This window comes from Pavona decussata, unplaced genomic scaffold, assembly GCF_977016875.1.
Source record: "Pavona decussata unplaced genomic scaffold, jaPavDecu1.1 SCAFFOLD_114, whole genome shotgun sequence".
In the NCBI taxonomy this organism is placed as follows: domain Eukaryota; kingdom Metazoa; phylum Cnidaria; class Anthozoa; order Scleractinia; family Agariciidae; genus Pavona; species Pavona decussata.
The window spans coordinates 4,207,539-4,227,890 of NW_028145528.1; the positions used below are offsets into that span (position 1 = coordinate 4,207,539).

The 20,352-nt window shown below is 38.4% G+C and overlaps 1 protein-coding gene across 1 annotated transcript in view; it reads left to right on the forward strand.

Moving 5' to 3' along the window:
* Positions 1-20,352, forward strand: part of LOC146470313 (transportin-3-like) — a 34,001-nt gene that overhangs the window by 4,785 nt on the left and 8,864 nt on the right. The window contains exons 2-21 of the mRNA XM_085122409.1: positions 964-1,053; positions 1,291-1,332; positions 2,555-2,623; positions 3,103-3,176; positions 4,068-4,131; positions 6,097-6,189; positions 7,027-7,074; positions 7,825-7,920; positions 8,135-8,209; positions 10,129-10,229; positions 10,738-10,813; positions 10,961-11,023; positions 11,629-11,775; positions 12,632-12,739; positions 13,768-13,865; positions 14,485-14,621; positions 15,568-15,698; positions 17,494-17,554; positions 18,957-19,048; positions 19,720-19,790. Of these exons, the coding sequence (XP_084978535.1) occupies positions 964-1,053; positions 1,291-1,332; positions 2,555-2,623; positions 3,103-3,176; positions 4,068-4,131; positions 6,097-6,189; positions 7,027-7,074; positions 7,825-7,920; positions 8,135-8,209; positions 10,129-10,229; positions 10,738-10,813; positions 10,961-11,023; positions 11,629-11,775; positions 12,632-12,739; positions 13,768-13,865; positions 14,485-14,621; positions 15,568-15,698; positions 17,494-17,554; positions 18,957-19,048; positions 19,720-19,790 (1,736 nt within the window). The remainder of the gene's footprint in view (positions 1-963; positions 1,054-1,290; positions 1,333-2,554; positions 2,624-3,102; positions 3,177-4,067; positions 4,132-6,096; positions 6,190-7,026; positions 7,075-7,824; positions 7,921-8,134; positions 8,210-10,128; positions 10,230-10,737; positions 10,814-10,960; positions 11,024-11,628; positions 11,776-12,631; positions 12,740-13,767; positions 13,866-14,484; positions 14,622-15,567; positions 15,699-17,493; positions 17,555-18,956; positions 19,049-19,719; positions 19,791-20,352) is intronic.

Genomic DNA, 20,352 nt, shown 5'->3' on the forward strand with positions numbered 1-20,352 from the left:
TACCGGGCCCGTTAAGTAATTTGGTAACAAATGTTTCTTAACAGAGGTCAATTTTTGCTAGCTTTGAATGCTGAATTTTATAATCTTATAATTCTATGAAAACATTGGCGAAGTACCATGTCTGTAATCATTGTGTAATCGGCGAAGAAAAAAAAACATTTTAAAATATACTTATCGGGCCTGGTAAGTTACTGGGTCTTTTGAGAAACGGGCCCCAGGAATCGATCCCAGAACACATGGCTGGGAGACCTGCTCCAGACTTTGAATGGTGGGGAGCAGCAGGAAGAAAATCACAATTGATGTGTGTGAATAATAACAACAAGGAAACTGTATTTAAATGCAATTTAAAGGAGTTAACAACAAAGAGTGCCAACAGTACCCACGGTCAGAGGTCAGTTTGGAAGTGCATGCACAACAGTGTGGCGTTTGACTAGTGTGGCGCAGGTCCGGCAGTGCGTGGAGTTCTTTCAGCCAGCGTGGCCAAGAGCAGTCGTCATCTAGCTCCCCCCCCCTCCCTTACCCCCCCCCCCCCCTTTTTTTTTTCTTTCTTTCCACTGATTTTTCAGTGTGACGGGTGCCTGTTTTTGTCTCTTGTGCGTGGGGGCTCATGGCTGGGTTGCAGTGTTGTGTCAGCCATGGGGGCGTTATTCAGTCTAGGGGCTGGTTGCCAAAAGTGGAAGCCCTTGGACATTCCAGGCACCCAACCTCCACTAAGTGGTGCAATTGTTAAACTTTTGCAAGTAGGAGAAAAGGAGAAAAGACTCCTTGCTTTTATTGTCCATTATCATGACAATTTCTTTCTGCAGCTTCCCACTATCTGAACACCAGGAACAGGCGAGGGAGGAGAGTGCTCTCACCACTGCACCTTCCCTACCCTACCCCCCCCCCCCCCCGCTCCCCTTTTCTTAAAGGGGAGCAATTTTTTAAATTCCGTCTGAGTCTGTAAACTTTTATCCTTTGTAGGTGTATGCTTGGGAAATAGCAGACCAGCTTTTGAGGTTAAATGTCAATGTTGAAACAAGTTACTTTGGTGCACAGACCATGCGGACAAAGGTGAATATCACAATTCCTCGAAATTATGAATTAACATACATGTAAAAAGTGCATTATAAGAAAACAGAGCAAATTTTGGAAAATGTGTTACACATATAAACCTGTCTTCCATTGTGGTCAAGTCAATTATTGAACAAATTTGCCTTACAATAAATTGCTAGGTTAAAAAACTAAGCCTAGCTGTGTTACTTGTGAAAGTTCCAGTTTGATGACATTAATATTTTAACTTGTCTTTAGGTCCAATATTACTTTCATGAACTACAACCAGCACAGTATCAGGTTAGATAAAGTGATTGTCAGATTTAATAGACAGTACAATAATTTTTGAGAAATTACAGTATTTATTTATTTTTTAAACCATTTATCACTTATTTTAAGGATGGTGCCTTCTAACACAGAGGTATTTTTGTGCAGTTTATAACTATACATAATTACATATGTGGGAAAAATGGATCTTAGCAAGGGCTATTGAAATTCAAAAAGTAAATTGGGGGTAACCATGTATTTTTCTGAGATAACGAAGCAACAATAATTCTGAAAAGCTTTTAAAATAATACATGACAATTTATGGAATTTTTGTTTTCCATCTTTCAAAATACATGTGTGGTTATCCCTAATTTTCTTTCTGCATTTCAAAAGCCCTTTCTAAGGTATTTTTTTCCCACATTAAGAAATCAGAGCTTCTCAGACCATCCCAAGATGTGCAGATCATATGCGTAGAAGCAAAAGAAGATGCTGTCCTTAAATAAATATTTTAAAAAAAGGGAAATTATTGCAGCATCCAGCAGTTCAATAACTATTTTATTGTTTATACACAGTCATTTATATATTAAGTATCTGTACCCACCATGTACTTTTTGTCTTGTCCGGTGAATCTGCCATGTTTAAAATTAAAATGTTTCAGTTACATGTAACCTATTGGTAATAATACTTGTACAGTAATACATTGTATTATTAGAGCAGTTTTCAATTGAGGGTCCAAAGTAGTTTGCATAAAATTTGCTTTGGTTTTGCTCTACTCTATGCTTTCACTTGTTAGCAAATATTGTGTCACTTTCTCAACCAGTGAGAAGCAAAAGCAAAACCAATAGTGACTTGTTCAGTTGTATTTTCCCATCCCATTTGCTTCAAATTCTGATTGGTTTGTTGCACTGTTTGCATCTGTTGTGGCTGGTCAGCACGATTGCTATTTAATTTTGGTGTTAGAGCCATTTTCAATGAGTGTCAAAAGCAATTTGGCGTTTGCTTTGGTTTTGCTTTACTAGACTCTGATTGGTTGGCAAAGTTCGCACAATTTTCTCAACCAATGGGAAGCCAAACCAAAACCAATTGTGCTTGGTCACATGCATTTTCCGGCGCTTGATTCAGGTTACATACATTTGCCTCGAGTTCTGATTAGCTGATTGTGCTGTTTACATCTGTTGTGATTGGCCAAAAAAAAATGCTTTGGTTTTCAGTTGAAAGCTTCTTTATTTCTATTATTCCATTGTTATTGTTGCAGTCGCTTAAAGACTCTCTGCTGGACCATCTGTTCACCCTTCATGGAGCCTCCCATGCAATTGTTACACAGGTACGCAAACTTAATATAAGTAGCCTTATTTTTTTATTAATTGAAGAAGTTATTCTTCAAAACCAACAATTAAAAAGAAAATTTGTCAGGGCTTTTGAGGCCCTTTAGCAATGTGATATGATTACTGATGTGCAGCCTTGTTTGACGAGGTTGATGAGGTTACTCCACAGAGCAGGGAGAGGTTCCTGGCAGCCCTGGTCAAGCAATGTTGCAAATTTTTTGTACTTCTCCTTTTAGTCACCCCCTCACAAATGCTGTTTTTTTTTTTTTATCTCTGGTCTCTGCTCTGCCCCATTCCTTTCCAGTTCTCACCCCCTTTACTCCCCCCACCCCCTGCACTGTTCCCTCACCCTTGAGGTCAATAGTGTGTTGGGCTAACCATTTGACCATGTTATCTACCACGTCTAAAGAGGAAGTTAAATTATTTTGTCAGTGTAAGGTTTTATCAGTTGCTTAATTTTCTGCTATCTTGTCTACAGTTGTGTCTCACTCTTGCTGATCTTGCTGTTCAAATGCCGCAGTGGAAGGAAGTAGTCAGTGATCTTTCTCAGAGGTATTATGTATGTCTACTTAAATGTGACTAAATGTAATTTAGGCCAAGTTAGACTCAAGCCAATGCTGGTCAAGGGCGTTTGAGCAGCCATGTGCATTTGGGGTCCATACAGGGTTCTGCAGGGCTGACGTGTGTTGCATAATAGGACGTGCAGTTGCTTTGAGCGTTGAATCTCCTTGTGGCATGCTTTTGCTCCCTCCCCCTCCCCTCCCTTCTGTTGGTCATGGTAAGTATGTGGGTTGGTAAGTATCTCCACTGATTCTATCAGCGTGACGGTGCCTGGGTGGTTGTCACTCTCAGGATTGCCATGGACACCTGTATGCTCTGTTCTTTGATCGTTTCTCGTCTGGCACCACCTTTCTCTTAGGCACCTTCCCCAAGCTCATCTTTTGGCAATGAGTTTAATCCTAAATTTCCTTCATATTAATTAATCTGTACAACTTATGTGATAAGTAGTTAATAAAACTTTCATGACTAAGTTTGCATTTTTCAGACCCAAACAGAATTTTCTTGTTTTGCAACTTGCCAAATGTTCCAATGTACAGTCATGTAATATTACAGTCAGTGGCAGTTTGAAACTGGTCATGTTCATGTCCTGGGCATCAAATTATTAAAAGCCATTACACCAAACATTTTAACCGAGGGAAAGCAGATTAGACAGTCTGTGGCTAATATCTACAACATAAAACAACAGACTGTTATTTCCATTTTTTTGGAGATTTGATATCATCATCATCATCATTCTTATCGGCAGCACCATCATTATTAAATTATCATAATGACTGTTATTATTATTATTATTATTATTATTATTATTATTATTATTATTATTATTATTATTATTATTATTATTGAACAGATCTGACTTGTTTTTACTCTATTTTTATTTAGATTGGGCACAACAGTAGAACGATTACCAATTCTTCTAGAGATTTTAACTGTTCTTCCTGAAGAGGTATGCTGGCACATACAGTGTAGCATGTAAACTTGCTACATACAATCAAGCAAACAAGCAAAGTCACTTCAGTGGTCCTAGCTCTGACCGTTTTGGTTGCTGTGGCAAGTAGGAAAAAATGGCCACTGAAATGATTGCAAAGGACAACAATTTTGCTGGTGGTCTAGTTGTGACTTGGTGTAGTGCTAAGACAAAAGTTTGACACTGTGTACCATCAATTTCCTTTGTAATCAATTTAGCATCAATTTCCTTTGTAATCCAGCAAAGGCATAATTTTTTCACAATGTGTAGTTCCAGAAAATATCCATACCCCCACCACGGAGGGAATTGGAAATTCCAGAGGGGTGGGGGGGTCAATGGCCCAGGATATTCCAGAGGGGAGGAGGGGTGAATGGTTGGATAAGTTTACAGAGGGTCAACTTCACGTTCACGTCAGGCATAATTGTTCAAAATTGTAACTTACCAACTTAGCAACTTCGTAGATCTTTCTTGAAGACGTAACTTTGTTTAACTGTTTTAAAGAAACCCTTGTGACATGAAAAACATGTTTCCTTTCTCTGATAAGCCTTTGTAAGCGAAGTGCTCCAACTGAGACAAGAAATCTTTGTCTGCGTTGCGTGACTCAGTTAATTGTTTGTGAAACTTTCTTGCGTAGAAAAATATTGTTCACTGGCTACAATTGAATTTGTACCAATGTTTAAAAGGTAAACTTTTGTATGGCTATAAAGTAAAAGCCCCAATTTTACATAAAACATTGAAATATTTCGTTTGTTATTTTTGTATAAAGGTACCGGCAAAGGTCAATTCCCGGGGTCAATTTATCAGTTTGTCAAAACTGACCCGTGTTAAAACTTATTTTGTCCAAAGTATTTCAACTCAAAGTCCAAAACTATTAACTTAATTTCTATGCCAAAATTCAGCAAAATAGAGCCAATTCAACATTCTTTTAATGCGTTATTGATCTCACACAAAATTTGCATAAGAACGTGAACATGCTAATTTCGTTTTGCGGCTCCATTTCATCTGCGGTTTCAAGTTACGATCTGAAAGGTCAATTTGTCTTCCTGCCCGGCTAATGCTTATTTTGTCCAAGCTATTCTGATTCAATAGGAAAATTATCTAGTAAAATAACTAGACTGATTGATTACCATGAGAAATATTGATTGAGTAGAACTAAAGCGATAATCCTTTTGATCTCTTGCAAATTTGCATAGGAACGTAAACATGACATATGCAAATTAAATGAAAACACATTTTTGCATTGCCGGACTTATTCCAACAATTTAGATTTAAAATCTTCAGCGAAGCGAATGGTAAAGTTTGATGTCAATGACCACAGGTAACAATTATTTCAGTATCAAGAGCTTTTTGGCAAACTCTACCGGTGAAATTGAACAGCGCGCGCGCTCTTCGATAACGCATATTTTCTCCTCGTGTAGGCAGTTCTTGATATATTTTCTAAAATGTTCACATCAAACTGATTTTTGAGGCGTTCTTCTGAAATAAAACTTTTCCAGAGGAGGGTGGGGGTGTATTCTGTATTGAGGAATTTCCGAAGGGGTGGGGGGTCAAAAAAATACCTCGAAAATGGAAAATCCTGGGGGGTGGGGGGGTCCTATGTGAAATTCCCTCCGTGGTGGGGGTATGGATATTTTCTGGAACTACACAATAGTGGATTAGCTGTGGGATGGCAATCTTGACTTTATCCAGCTCAGAGTAGTCAGCAGGTTTCCATTTCATGTCCAAACAATGTGTCACCAAGAAAATTAAAAATTTTGTATTTTCAATATTACTGACCAAAATTTCATATCTGGTGACCTTTGATCACAAGGTCACTTTGAAAAATGTTATCTTGGAGACCTGCAAAGCTGGTAGTACAGCTGTATCTGGGTCACACGCCGGGTAGTATTGCCAAACATCAAACCCATAATAATGCTGACCAGTAATGTTGTGGTTTCTTGACAGGTCGGAAGTCATCATCTTAGAGTAGGTGCCAACAGAAGAGAGGAGGTGGTCACTGAACTTCGTGCATCAGCTGGCATAGTTCTCAAGCTCCTTGTATGTATCATCCACAGACTTCTTGTATTCCATAATGATTTGATTTACCGACAAGGTTTCTAGCAGTATTGTAAGTTGTAAAGTATTCTAAAGTAGGAGCATTGTAAATTGTGCTTGGCCATTGTTCTGTGACCAGTTGTTTGTCACAAAACAATGGCCAAGCAAACTGTCCAGTGAAATTCCAACTTTACCCAAGTAGAAAACCTGGACAGAGTAATAATTACTCTACATGTATTATAATGCAATTTTTGCATAATACATGTATATTCAAGGTGGCTGAATACAATTTTTTCATGCGCTCTGAGGAGAAAGCTGATAGTGCATGTCATCATGCACTCAATTGCTAATTTTGAACACTCAGACATGTACAGTTTGAAAGTAACTGCAAATGAGACATAGGTACTACTAAACTGTGTTCAACCACCTCAAATTCAATAATACCAGTGACAGTAATTTTGAGGAGAAAGGTTAAAAAATAATATCTACCACGTGCACATGTCAAAATAAGTTCAACTTTTAAAATAGTTGTTAAGCAGTGGTGTTTTTTCAGCATTCAAAAAACATAATTAGTGGCAAACATACGTGGCATTTTCTATATTTTTATGTTTTCTATAGATTATGGTTTTACCGGAGCCCTTCTGGGTAAATTCAGTCTAGTGGCTGAATGGACCAGCCAACCTAAGTAACGTTTAGCTTACATGTGCCTACCTTACTTTCTCCAATGAAAATTATAGCCGTCAGGTGCTGATTGTGTTGTTTGTTGATGTTCATACAAGCCAGTTGCACAGTCAAACCCAATATTGTTAACTAAAGTTCAATATACTTTGTTTTATACAGACAGCTTGTGTCAGCCAATTTTCAGGTGATTCGAATGTGAAAATCAGGGTAAGTGGATGTCAATAATCCTCTTTTATAAAATCAATGTTAACCAACTGCTCTAGATGAAATATATGAGGCCTGGAATATGCAAAATGCTCTACTGTGTCAGCCAGTCCCCAGATAGACCCCTCCATTTCTGACAACCCCAGAATTGCCCAGGTACCTGTCACACTGACTTTGTGTAGGCTCAATTGCCGCCACTCCCAGAGTCCAGAGTCCTGAGGTTTGTTGAAAACTTGCCAACTTATCAAAATAGTTTATTGGGGATGTGCCTTTCGGACGTCAATTTTCCATTTCTAGCTAAAGGCCTGCATGTTACACATGTAAGCCAGGCTATAAGATGTCAAATCATCAGTCTGAATCAAGTCTTGTTTGGCGTTCTTAGCTATCATTTCGTGGAGGTGCAGTGGTTAGCATGTAGCACTTTAGATACTTAAGACAATCGGAAGATCAGAGCTTCATGCAGTGGTTGAAGGCTATGTTGGTTTCTGCATTTCTGTGTTGTGTCCTAAGACAAGAATCTTTGCTCCACATTGTCACTCTTCACCCAGGTGTATAAATGGGTACTGGTGACATACTGCTGGGGGTAACCCTACAATGGACTAGCATCCCATCCAGGGGGAAAATCCAATACTCTTAGTTGCTTCATGCCACAGAAAAAACAGGTTAAGCTCCTGCAGTGTGGATCACTAAGGCTTGAGTGCAACGTTATCTAGGTGTCACTTCAGTCCATTGATCACGGTTCTTTGTCTGTAGATGTTCCGCTGTGCTGGTAGCTGGGTGACTCTTAGTGCCTTTCAACCTGCTGAATTTGTCCAAAGTGAGCTGCTTCAAGCGACATTCAATACTTTGGTGAGCAAATTATATTATTATTTAATATTAATTTTAGAGTAATTTTTATTGCACTTGTACTGTTACTCAAATTAAATTGAATTGCTTCCTGCAATTGTGCTCAACAATAATATTTGTGACATGAAGTAATTAGTGCCCATGTTAGAAGTACAAGGCAGTTACTAAGAAGAATGTTTCTTGTTTTGTTTTTTTGTTGTTGTTTTTTTTTTTGCAGCATGAGCTAGATTGCAGTGACATGTTACATGAAGTAGCTGCTGATTTTGTTTGCAATGCTCTTTATACATCTGAGGTGTGTATAAAATTGTTTTCTTATTTATACATGTACATGTAGATCAAGCTATGAACTAAGTCATCTGCATTCATCCTGTTGCTGAATTAGAATGTAATATATTTTTATAAATGAATTTAAGGGATTGGGGCATAACCAAACCAGGGTTTGAGCTAGGATTTGATCACTGGGGGACAATTTGTCCCCTTGGCTAAAATTTTGAAGGATATTTTTATTTTTAGGGGGACAGACATTAATTTTTATTCAACATTTTTTTACATTGATACAGGCAAGCCAACAAAAACATTTTTTTAGCTGATCCTTGTAATACTAGAACACTGATCAATACAAACAAGAAAAGTTATTATTGGTGTCAAGACTTTTTTTTCTCGTCATATTTAAACAGAGGATCAATGACTATGCTTTATACTTCAAAACATTTCACAGCAGAATCTCGTCTTGGCATCCCCTTGTAAACTTCAATTCCTTTCTTAATTACTGGTAGACGTACATGTACTAATTCTTCTGTTGGTTCTAGCCCAAACATCAAGGGCTGTAGAAAAGTCAAAGTCCCTAACCCTAGTTTGTCAATGTGTTAGACTTCAGAACAGTAGCAATAGCATCTTGCATACCTTCCGCACTTTGATGAGAACGATAGGTAGCATTTCCTCCCACTGGAAGATTCTTAACACTTTGGAGGCCAACTTCATCCAGAAAATTGAGTAGTGAGTCATACTTGACTGTGGCTATGTCCTCTTTGGGCAGCCAGTAGACGGCTCTCATTGCTGTGAGAATGGCTTGCGATTGTTCTCTAAGAACACGGGCCTGTGAGTTGCTGAACGTATCCCTCATAGCTTCTTCATTAACAGCATCTTCATGTTCTTTACAGTCTTTATGTCTTTGCAGAGTTGAGGTTCTAAAATTTGTACACCCTTCTGCCGATGCAAAGGGGTTTGTCTTCTTAGATTTCCAACAAAAATAGCAGAACATTGCCTCCTTCTCATAGCGCAACCATGTGTGATCTCGGAACCAAGTTTTCTGGAAAGTTCGTGATTGTTTCGGTTTCCTTTGCTCCTCATCCGTTTCTTCCTGATTAATTCACTGTTCTTCTTCTGTATCATTTTTCCCTGATTCAGTCTGGCTTCGATTTGGAGCGAAAAAGCTTTTTGTTGTGAAACGGGACTTGAGAATGAACTTTGAATGGACAACATGTGATAAAATATACTTCCCATGTTCTGTTTAGCTTGCAATTTCTGGGATACCTTTGTGTCTGCTTCCTTTCGAGTTTTTTCCCTAAATTTTGAAGGGGACAAATTGTCCCTTTAGCCGTTTTTTTAAGGGACAATTTCAATTGCAGTGCGGGATTGGCACAATGGCGCGGCCTGGCTCAAACCCTGCAAACTAAAGTGATTTTCAGATTGTTTGTCACTGTTGTTTTAGCTCAGATTTACCAGACTTTTCGGATGGATTTTGAACCATGTTTCAAGGTCCCAAAACGTGCTTGCTATTCAACTAAACAGCACTAAACTTGGTCAAAATGACTAATCTTTCTTGTGGTGGTCAATTTATCAATTTGATAAAATTTGCAACTTGAGTGACCCAGTCCTTGCTCACCCTCAAAATGGCCAATAAATATGCATGTTACACAAGATTTTCAATTAGGTAATGTCATTAAAATGTGCATACTCACCTGCCACACAAAATAACAGCTTGCTGTTTAAACCAAGACAGGAAAAAATTTAATTTATTAGACAACCTTAAAGCAAGAAAGTTAGCACCCTGCACCTTGACTGTGTTCACAGCACTTCCTCCTAAAATCTTCATCCTGTTTAAGGTCTTGGTAAATTGCAAACCTTTCTTGAAGAGAAGTGACCTTTTTTTTCTTGAAGTCCAATTTGTTGGTTTTATTTGGTTTTTTGATTCTTTCGTTTTGTGTTTAGAACCTTGACAAGCAGCAGGTGTTAGCTGAAGGACTGTTTAAATACGTCATGATGCTGCCTCCGGCTTATGAGAAAGCTATAAATAGTGAGGACTTTGACAGGTACAAGATGCATTACATTAATGATTTCTCTTTGTGGCCTTTTGATTGAAAGTTATTTGACTACAGTACAGTATGTGTTGAAAGAGAACAATGATTGAAAGGATTAATTTTAACTTGCATGGATTGTGTATGCATTTGATAAAATGTTAAGAGTTTGTAGTCACTTTAAATTTTGTAGCTTTCAAAAGCCTGCTGTTTCACCTCAACATTTCTAACTAGCATTTATTCTAAAACTTGGTGAGGAAGCGTTTCAAGCCAACAATCCTCCCTGGAGTCCTCTCACATTTTCTTTAAAGTTGGCTATTGTAGGTTTACCCCTGAATGTTAGTTAGCAGTCTGTACTGGTTCACCGCTAGCCAACACTGAAAATAGAGCATAGCATTGAACATGTTGGCATGATTTCTGTACCCGATAAAATTCCTGCAAATTGCCTTAGTTTTACATGTAAGAACCAAGAACTTTTACTAGTTAGAAACCATTTGTTGATTTTATTGTTTTATTTAATCAGGGCCCTGAATTTGTGCAGAATTTTCACTGAACTGGGAGAATCATATTTGCAAGTGATTGTTGACTCACCTGGAAAAGTAAGTTTACATGTACTGTACATTCAAATGTTGGGATTTTTCATTCATTTCCTCCCTCTTTCCTTCTCTGTCTCCTCTCCTTCAACAAACTAATCAGTCAATAATTCATTTTGTTGAATTTCATGTTTTTATTTTTCCATCTTGCAGGGTCTTGGAGACTTAAGAACACTTAGCATTATCCTCACTTGTGTTAAACACCATCAGTATGAGGTAATTAGATGAATTATACATGTACACATAGGTTGTACCCAGCCCGGGTGCAACAGTACATCAAACTATCTATTTATTTCAATAGTGAGAGTTCTAGTAGCAGTGCATCAATTGCAATTTCAACTGTTGACCACTATCACAGTTCTCTGTATGACTGGTTTTAATATTATTGTTGTCAAATAATCTCTTTTGAAAAATACATCTCTTACTCCCAGTGTTGTTCATTGCTGTGAAACCAGGAGCATTTAAAGTAAAATACAACTTTTCCTCTATGTTTGTTTGATAGTACAATCATGTAGTTTATTGCCAGGGCCCTATCTGCATTCAAAGAAGGGACAAGTAGTGGCTCTGGACGATAGATTTCATTCTTACATTGAGTGAAACCAAAAATGTAACACTATCACAATAACGTCTCAATGGTATCACTAACATCGACACAGCATTACAATGATATTTAAACTAGCTATCACAATACTATTGCAAAAGTTAAAATGACATCAAAAGTCACCTACATGTGAGTCAGACAGGGAATTGCAGTCGTAGTCCACCCATATATTGTTATTCTCAAAGCTGAGTTCTAAATGTACTGTCATTGACTTCATCAGGTTGCAGAGGTAACCTTCAACTTTTGGTATCGCTTATCAGAGGCTCTGTTCAAGACAGAAGATGAAGCTAAAACAGCTCTTTTTAGACCATACTTTGAAACTCTAATTGAAGCACTCTGTGTCCATTGTCGGCTGGAAAGTGACGCAGTAAGTTATTTAGGGATTTTTGCAGCAACATGTTAGTGTTTATTTTCTGCAAGTGGGCATTTGTCATCATGCTCTTTTAAAATATTTCTTCAAATCCCGTAATTTCACAACTTTCACATCACTTTTTTGTGATGCCATCACTTCAGAGCTCTTTTTTTTTTTTTTTTTTTTTTTTTTTTTTTTTTTTTTTTGGAGGGGACGGGGGAGTGGGGGAGAGGGGGAGAGAGGGGACAAGATGACAGACAGAAACTCAGCTAGTTTTGTAATGTGTATTATCAAGAATTATCAAGAATTATCAGAAGGATGTACATGGAAGGACATGCATGTTTGTCCTGCTGATGAAGGAACAAAATAATTATTTACCAGAAACGAATGTTTGGTTTATCAACAGAGTTGATAACTAAAAGTGTCAGTAATACAGGATCATACAGTGTAATATTATGCTGTTATATTTTGCAGTTCTCTTCTGTCCTTGTATCGTAAAATGAAGCAGTAGTAGAATATAAATATGTCATATATAAATACCTCATTCCTTGTTTTTTACTCGTTAAATATCCCCGCGTATTATATGCAAAATCATCGAGTAAGAGATTTATTATTCCACTACAAAAAAGATTTTGTTATTTTGGCTTCTCTTTTCTGGTAAGAGTGTTGAAATACACCCGGCATTAGTAGTATCTCTCCATCAGTATATGGCACGTGTGAATGACGTAAACAACACAGAAAGCGAGTGAAATGTCTTTGATCTGTCCATATTCGCTCTGTTGTAAACCAGGCAAACTACACTACCGTGTTTTACGGTCTTATATTTTGCGCGTGGAAATAATGTTGTTGTTCTGTTGTTGCTCATCTACAGCAGGGCATTCCAGACGACTCAGATGAGTTTGGGGAATTTCGTCTCAGAGTAGCAGATCTCATCAAGGATTGCGTGTTTGTTGTAGGATCAGGAAATTGTTTTGGTCAGGTAGGACAACTCTCCCGACAAACTTCTGAGTAAGGAAACAAGTTTTTTAGATTGATTTCTCAATATGGAAAAAAATCAGTTCTGGAAAGTACTGGTTGATATCAATCAGGAGGAACAAATTATGTATAGTACTCAGTATATGAAAATGTGCATACACATTTCTTGTGTCAAGATTTGTAGCCAGGAAAAGGGTTTATCGCTTTGCAGTGGTGAATCAAAAGGAGAGGCTAAATGAGGAAGTAATTTTCAAATCCAGTACTTGCCACATTTACTTGGAACTCTTGGCTAAAGATCAGAATACACTTGTGTATAATAATGTTATGCACAGGTGTATTCTAGTTGTTCCTTTCCAGTTAAACTCTTAATGTGGCTTTGAGAATTCTTGTTCCGTTGGTTTAAATTGATGTGCGCGTGCACAGTGGACTGCTTATCGCCATACGCTCTCCGCTAAATGCTTGTTAAAGTTGTAACCGTAGCAAAGAATATTTTGTAATGGGTACATAAAATCGTTTAACACTTTTCCGGCATACGTTAAAGTTTTCGAACAACCACTTTATGGATTAAGCGATCCGTTAGCTAGAACGGAATATGAAACCGTTCAAACGCTCTGGTGATCCATTAGCAATAACTTATGAGCCATTAGAGCGTTAGTCCCAAGCGCCCCGGCAGGGCTGACGTTAGAACATCAGTCTAAAGCGTTAGAAAGTTAGTAGAAAGCGTTAGAACGTAAGAGCCAAACGTCAGAACGACTTGAAAGCCGTTAGCTACCTGTTAGTTTTCTAACGTTTAACGGATTATCGTTAGTGTACGTTTTCCCATGGAAGGTCGCAATGGCCCTCTCCTCTTCTCAATGCTGGGTCAAACACCGTTTTGTGGTTGGTAAGTGTCGTTTTGTACATTGTAGGGGGTGGGGGTGGGGGCACAGAGAAAAGTATTGAAAGATGTGACTATGACTGTGTGTGCCCAAGCCCCCTCTCCTTAGCGACGGATGTGGATTTACCACTGACTTCCAATATTCTCTTTGTCAGATGTACAACAGTTTAGTTCAACAAGGTGACAAGATACCGTGGGAGACATCAGAAGCAATCTTGTTTGTCATGTCAACAGTTGCAAGGAATGTGGCACTGTAAGTTTGTTTGGCCAATAACTAATGTGTCTCTCAGATTATATCTGTTAACTGTATAAGTTGGTTTATTTGTTTAGCAACGGCCAATACTTTTCATTAAGCTGGAAAGTCTCCAGTGAGAGGCCCAACAAACACAGTACCTATCCCTTCTAGTTGAATATTAGATAATAAGCTATTGCAGGAAAAACCCTTTGGTGCCTTAGTCCACAGGGGATGGGAATTGAGTCTGTTCAGTTTGTTAAAATCACTGTAGTAGCCATTGCCAATATTTTACTTAACTAAAGAAAGGAGAGGAATATGAAAATTCGTGGCTTATAAAGTATGCCTCTACCAACAACTTACACCATCATGGCCAGAATTTCTTGGAATAGTGTCCACACACATGCACAGAATGCAGCTTTTTGTCACACTAGAAACTAGTCCCACAGCAGGGGCTTTCTCTGTGTTCGTAGCCTGCGTAGCTAGTAGTTTCGCTGTGCTTTGGTAGATCACGGCGGAGCCACGAAAACGAGCGGAAGCCACGAGAATCCGTCAAACCGCAACAAAACCACCAGCCACGCAGGCTACTGTGTTCCATTCACACTGAATACCAGAGCATATATTACTATCCTTTTTATAGTAATTCTGAAGTAGTTGGTCATTTCCTACCGGTGATGCTTAACTTGCCGTCAAGCTGCCATGCTGCTGTCAGACACAGCAGTATTAAACTTGTTGGTGAACTGGCAGAGTGGATAGAGAAGCACCCACAGTACCTTGGTAAGTACATTGTATCACTTGAACAAACAATGTTGACATGAGGAAGCTTCAATGCTTTTCCTTGTGCGTCAAGAGCAAACAGCAAACTGATATACAGTCGGACCTCTATTAAGCGGCCACCTTCCATTAAGCGGCCACTTTCCAAAGTCCCGAATTATTATTTTGTCAGTAAAGTGCTGTAGTCGATACCTCTATCCAACGGCCAACCTCTATTAAGCGGCCAGTTTTCAAAGTCCCCATGGTGGCCGCTTAATAGAGGTCCGACTGTATGTTTGCTTGGGGCGCATTCTTTTATAGCTGTTCCGGAAAAAATAGTATTTATGTTCTTTTGAGACCAATCCTGTCTGTTTTCGGGATAAATTCCTTTCATTCTACCCCTTATGGTAGAACGAACAGAATACAGTTTACTCAGAATAGGTTGCGTTCTTTTGGGAAGATCTTGATGGTTGATGGGAATAGGCGGAAATGCACTCTTTTTGGGAACTGATTTTCTGTCTATTCTGTTATTCCTTAACCAGTATGAGATTAGCCAGAATGGCCTTAAAAGAATATATTAGCCTGCGTAGCAAGCTTTCCAGTGATCAAAAGCTAGTTTCCGGTTTTCTGGCCGCGCGAGAATAGGACAAGCGCAAAAAGAGGAAGTTGGGATGGGGGGGGGGGGGGGGGGGCGGAAGAAAGTTTTTTTTTCTCTCTCCTCCCCTTTCCTCCTCCTATCTTCATCGCTTGCACTCGCCCTATTCTCGCACAGCCAGAAAACAAGAGACTTCCCTTTGAATCGCTGGAAACGCTTGCTAACCAGGTTACAAAAGAATAGGCGCTTGGTTTTCCTGTGGTTGCGAAAAATATTGATGTTTAACCCTTAAACATTAATACTTTTATACTGTCTTTCGCTACTGTCTTGCGCTAAGCCACAACTGTCTTATTTTGGTTTTTGTTTTCTTTTTAGACCCCGTCCTTCAATTTTTGCTGGCTTATATCCAAGATCCCAAGCTATCGTCAGTTTCAGCATCGGCCATTGAAAGCCTTTGTATGTCCTGCTTTTCACAGATGACAAATTATTTTGATCTGTTGGCTCAGGTAAAGAAATCCATGACGTGCGTTTTATGGCAAGAAATGTTTGCTGGCTTTTGTTTCAAATTTATTTACCGTGTATCATGAAAATTTTGCGGGCTCTAATTTTTGCGGATTTTGCAGATTGACCTCGATCCGCAAAAATTAGTTCCCGCACAAAACAACCCCGCAAAATAAAACGCTGCAAAAATTAACTCCCTTCAGTCAAATTAAAAACCCCGCTTTTAACAGACTTGTCACGGGGGGCAGGGGCGATATACATTGGACTTGAACAAGAACATTAACATGATTTTCCACTGGAAAAAAGCAACCAGAGCTTAGATACATATGGTAGTCTGTATCTAGTCTGTATTTTTAAACCGTATTAATGAAACAGTGTTTTGTTGTGCATGGTAGGGGAAGGCTTTTTTGTTTGGTTTTGTTGTTTTTCAGTCCCTTTGCACAGTAAGGTATTACAGTGATATTTCTCTAATATATAAGTAGAGTGAACTGTGACTCAACATACCGTACAATGAAAGTTGAAAATATTAAGGTTTCTTCTACTTAAATGTTCTGTTGCTTGAACAGAGCATCGCAAAAATTAGTTCCCAGCAGAAATTTCAGTCATCTCGAACCGCAAAAATTTGTTCCCGTAAACCACAAAAAATCGCCAAGCCGCAAAATTTTCGTGCTACACGGTATTTATTTATTTTTATAACCCACCCATCAATTTTCGCGCGATTTTATTGGCTACTTTACGTCACGTGGTGCAAATTCACAGGACGGTTATCACGCAATAACCCCCGCCTGCGTCGATATTTGCCCTCCTATTATTTCCATTGAAAAGAAACAAAGCCATCGGAAAAAAGCCAGCTCTGACAGTTCAAGAGTTTCACCTTTTCATCTTTATTATTTTACATGGAAGAAAATCAAACTCGTTTTGTAGATATCCGGTCATGTTTACAGCAAAAAGCTGGTCGTAAATGCCGTTCCTCAAAGTACAAAAATGTCAACCAAACATGCGGTTTTCGCACGATATAAAAATTAATGGGAGGGTTATAAAATAAATAAACTCCTTTCTGGCTTGCTGGTATGTCGGCTGATAATGTCCTTGGCTGAGAGATTGTCCTCAAAATTTCACATTTGCCCTCGAAGCTTCGCTTCTCGGCCAAATATTCATTTTTCGGACAATCTCTCAGCCGCGGATATTATCAGCCGACATACCAGCCGCCTGAAGGGGTTTATTTACTAAGTAACAACAACTTTATTTCATAATGATGATATTAATAGTAACTGTAGTAGTGTAATACGACAACTAGTACTTTAGAGAGGAAATAAACAAGTGCCAACAAGAGTCCGCGTTTACTCTTCCTGACTGTGCAGTGAAAACGCTATAAAAATAGCAAGCCAGTATTGCAAAAGCTACTCCTCTTATTGATCGCTTAATTAATTAATTAATTAATTAATTAATTAATTAATTAATGTATTTATTCATTTATTTGACGTATAAGCTTTATAGCGAAACTAATTCTGTAAAGTATACTTTGACAAACTGTTCTCCACTACAAAGATTTTCAAGTAAAAAAAATACATATAACAACTTTGTTTAAGTGTCAAAGTATTTTGCACTGCTTTGCTAGTTGTAATATTCTAAACTGAAAATAACATTTTAAATTACCTATTCCACTTAATCGCAATAAACAATCAGTAAGAAGTTCCATCTTTCACTCTGTCTTCCTAACCACCAACTGCTTTACATGTAATGAACTTTGGAACAACCTTCCACGGTAAATATAACTCAATTTCTGTTTATGTACCTCAGGTGGTGGTTGCAGCAGATTCTCTGTCAATCTCCCATGACTCCTACATTGGACTGCTGAAAGGTTAGCTGTGTTTTGATGTGTACCAAAAAAACGAGTTAGTTTTGAATTATTACAGTGCAAATTGCAGTAGCTACTTTTGTTTGGGAAAGATCAGCTCTACATCAGTGATTCAGGGTTTGATTGGAACTTCAAGAAGACGAAGTCAAGTTGTTTAGACTGGTTGCTTACCAGCTATATTAAAGGCTCTATCAGCTGATAGAGAGAGTTAGAATCCCGTTTACGTCAAAAAAGTGGTACATAGATGAGAATAGTGCAGAATAATTCTGACCTTTGATGCCAAAGCAAAACTACTCAATTTTACTGAGAAACTGAAAACAGGGAGCGGCAAATATGGGGTAGACGTGGTCACGTGGTCATTTCTGCCGTTTTCCGTATGGGTAGTTTTAAATCTCTCTATTATTAATAAAACATTGAAATTTGAAAAGCCAAAGTCACACTTGCATCCATGGAAACGTAAATCTAATAGTTGAGTTTGTTACGGGTTTACTATACCAGTTTACTGAAACTAACTATTAGTGTTTTTGGTTACGGATAGTCACGATTGATTCAGAAATAGATTGTAACTTGAAAAAGTTGGACCAACGTTTTCCAGTTCTGCCGTTGTACCATGGAAAACTCGCTGAATTAAGGGATGTTCTTTCTTCAAGATTTCACTAGAAATCTTCCTTTCCTCTAGGTGTCATTAAGGGATTTTGCTCATGGGGAAGGCTACATATTCACAATTTTAAAATAATTTTGACAAAACACCTGCAAAATGCCCGTGACATTGTCCCTGTGAATCCCAGTTGGGTAATGAAACACACATTGCAAGCGCCTCTCACTCAAAAGATGTTCTGACCATGCTCAAGAATAATAATTGGAACAGTATAGGACAGGACAGGATTAATTAGTTGCGTAGCTTGTTCAGGTGTGTATGGAGATACAATTTCAAATATGGCCATGGTTGCAGAGTATTCAAATGTCATACCTCTTCGTAATACAGTCAAACCCCGTTAATACGGACACCTTGGGGACCAGAAAAAGTGTCCATATTACGGAGTTTACTTATTAAGCGGCTTAATTTTAGGAAAAATGAACCGTGTTTGACGCGATTGTGCAGATTTTAGAGCGGTTTTTACTTGACTGTCGAAAGCAATTTCGCGTTTGCTTTGGTTTTGCATTTTGGCCGCACGCGTTTTCCCGCGCTTGACGCAAGTTACATGCATTTGCTTCGAATTCGGATTGCCTCGTTGTGTTGTTCACATCTGTTGCGATTGGCCTGAGTAATTACTTTGGTTTTGGTTTTACGACACTCTATTGGAAACCGCTCTATGCGCAAATATATTTTTATCTGCAGTAATCGCGCAATGACGCACTTCAGAATAAAATGCAGCTCACAAGTTTTCATTCTGGTTTGTTTTAGGAGTTTGTAAAGTCTTAGAAGGAATTAGTACTGACAAGCTCTCTGAAGGCTTGCATTCTATATGTGGGATACATGTAACGTCGCTTAAACAGGTACGTCGAGATGAAGTTATTAGGGACCTTACGAAAAAGCGACGGCCACGGCAACGAGAACGTCGAAACACAAAAGATTTTATAAGCAAAACCATGACCCTGCGCGTGCGTTAAAAAAATAATACATTACTTTGACGTTCTCTGCAAGACGACGACGTGAAACGACCAATTTAAAGTTTTAACCGAAAAACGAGAACGTGGGCACGCAACGGTCAATGTTTTTCTTTCTAGACGTGAAAGCCGTTACCTACTACCTGAAAAATTCGGCCACATTGTGCACGTTGAACAGGTTGTAATAATCACAAAGTAGATCAGATAAACGTGAATATTTATTTCTAACTGACGTCGTGTTGAATTTGCCGTCGTCCTTTTGTAAGGTCCCTTCCGATTCATGATTATTAGCAGCGTTGCTCTTATCACTTATTTTTTCTATGGCTCTATTCTCTCTTCCTGCCTACTGCTACATAAAGACATGTTTACCTGATACAGCTACGCCTTCGTTCCGGTATGAGCTGCAAAACTTTGTGTTTACCGAAGCCGTTTGTATAGCACTACGAGTTTTATTGTGGAAATAAAATGGTTAAAATTGGAAAATGCAACCCTCCAAGTTGCATCAGTGGCCATTTGGTTACCGCTTGGTGATTTTGTTGTTCTTTTTTTTTTCCTTCAAGATTTTGTCAGCGCCTGTGAACTCTTACCCAGACCCCACTCTCTGGCTAGACAGACTGGCAGCAACATTTAGGTAAGAGAGGGTGAATTCATTTTATAACCATTTTTTACGCTGCACCATTTTGCTATTTATCATTCTTTGAATTAATTGAAATGCATTCAAGACTAGTATCTAGAGTGACTACTTTGGGACTGGATTTATTAGGCCGCCCTAGGTTCAGATGTATTTTTAATTGCATAAGTTTAAGTTTAAGTTAAGTTTATTCAAAAATGTTTAACATAAAATTCAAAGACAAAGACAACACTAACCCGCAAGTAGCTAAAGCTAATCTAGGCGGGTAGTGAGAAGACTAATTTACAAGAATTAATTACAGTTTACAGAAATCTTTATACAATTTGTCAGTGAGCCATACAAACATTGAAAAGAAGAAAGAAAAGAAAAGAAGTGAACATATGAAGAAAAGAAATATAAATTGCTATACTGTAAATAGATTGATTTAATTACGATCATGTTGTAACTTTCAGTTTTGAAAACTCAGAGATAAGAGTAGGAATGCCAACATAATCATCCTCTTTTATTAAAAGATGGAATAACAGGTCTTGCATTGCTGGTACTGGTGTTATACGTGGGTTGA